At 39.0% G+C, this 1821-nt stretch overlaps 1 protein-coding gene across 1 annotated transcript; it reads right to left on the reverse strand.

Annotated features, from left to right (window-relative positions):
• Positions 1-246: 246 nt before the first annotated feature.
• Positions 247-1358, reverse strand: si:ch211-184m13.4. The gene has a single exon (NM_001128800.1). It carries the CDS (start codon positions 1332-1334, stop codon positions 303-305), a length of 1032 nt encoding a protein of 343 aa, NP_001122272.1. The 5' UTR covers positions 1335-1358; the 3' UTR covers positions 247-302.
• Positions 1359-1821: the final 463 nt, after the last annotated feature.

Below are 1821 nucleotides of genomic sequence, written 5' to 3' on the forward strand. Positions count from 1 at the left end.
ATTTATAATTCAAAGAACTACGCAATTTTGTTCAGATATTAATACATATATTAATACATCAAATATACATACATTAATACATGATCATTTCATTTTAAAATGCATATAGTCAGCCAAAATACTAAAAAAGCAAAACCAATGTCAGTAATTTTTTTAATCAACGACAAATAATGTTGTGTGAAGTTGCCCAAAAATATTAGCTTATTCTAGACTCTACAGCTCAACCGCAATTTCACACATGTTCAATCATTTCCTTTGCCGTCTGCACCATCAGTTGTTGTTTTCATGAATAATACTGTCCCTCATGTGTTACTGCTGCTGTTATCCTGCAGACTTTTGGAGGCTGCCGAAATGGAAATGTAGCTCTTAAAAAGACTCATGACTCTCTGCTTATACGTTCTGATGGCAAAAAAGTAAATAATAGGGTCAAGGCAGCTGTTTAAGTTCATCATGGCAACGGTTACCTGCAGAGACAATTTCAAAGCCTTTAACTCTTCACAAGAGGGCTCGTGGTAAAGCCTTCTCACAACAAACTGCATGATGTTAATGTGGTAGGGGCTGAAGCACACTACGAAACTGAGCAGAATGAGTAAGATCATATTTTTGGCTCTGGTGTGGCCTCCAGACTTGTTGGTCAAAGGGTTTTCTTTGGCCGTCTTGTAGAGCTTGCAGCTGACCCGGCTGTAGGAGCAAAGAATAAGTCCCAATGGCATGAAAAACCCAATGACGCAAGCGAACAGAAGAACATAGGCCATCCTCTTGCTGTCAAAATTGGAGAACTCCATGCACGTTCGATGACCAGGTCTGTTTTCCATGATGCTCTTGAAAAGCAATGGTGATGTTTCAAGAAGAACCACCACCCACACCAGAACACAGACGGCTTTCACGACTTTGGTTTTTCTCAGTCTTTGACAGCGCTGACGGTGCAGCATGGCCAAGTAGCGATCCACACTGATGCAGGTCATGAAAGCGATGCTTACATAGGTATTGCTGTAGAAGATCATAGCCGTCAGGCGGCACAAGAAATCTCCAAAAGGCCAATCAAAGCCACGGATGTAGTAGGTGATCCTGCCGGGCAGAGCTAATGTGAAGAGAGCATCGGAGATGGCCAGGTTGATCAAATATATTGTGGTAGAGTTCATCTTCTGCCTTTTCTGACAGGTGATGCAGAGGACCAGGGAGTTACCTGCCACGCTGATCACAAAAATCAGGCAGTAGAAAAGTGGAAAGAGGATCCGTGCAGACTCCTTGTAAATGAAAACATCACAAGTCTGGTTTGATCGGCTGTCATTCTCTGCCATCGTCTGAGAATCTAGTACAGTTTGGTCACTCATGTCCGTGAGACTGGAAAAATCAAACTTTGTTTTAGGAGGAGGTATATACCACATTATTTGCATACTTGTATGAATAAAAGCATATGCTAAGCAATTTCATAAGAATTAAAATGTCATCAGAGTTTAAATAATGTCATATTGTTGTCCAAAAGATTACATATCAATAAGTCAGCTTAAAGATACTCACAGCAGGTTTGGGTTTGATATTCTGTCTCTCTTTGAACTGGATAGTGGTGTGACTGAGTTTGTCAGAGTTTGTGCTGAATTACTTCAATAGAAACCCGCCTCTTAAACCTGATTGGCTAAGCTCAATTGGGATTTAGGTAAGGCATTAGTTAAAGTGAAATATCATGAACAAAAACCAAAACAAATGTTTCATTTTTATTTGTTCTTTTAGTTTTAGTCACTATAACCTTTATAAATATGTTGATTATACATTTTACTTTAACTTTTATAAAACAACTATCATATGCTATTTTTGATTAGT

Source organism: Danio rerio, chromosome 9, assembly GCF_052040795.2.
Source record: "Danio rerio strain M-AB ecotype USA chromosome 9, GRCz13ab, whole genome shotgun sequence".
In the NCBI taxonomy this organism is placed as follows: domain Eukaryota; kingdom Metazoa; phylum Chordata; class Actinopteri; order Cypriniformes; family Danionidae; genus Danio; species Danio rerio.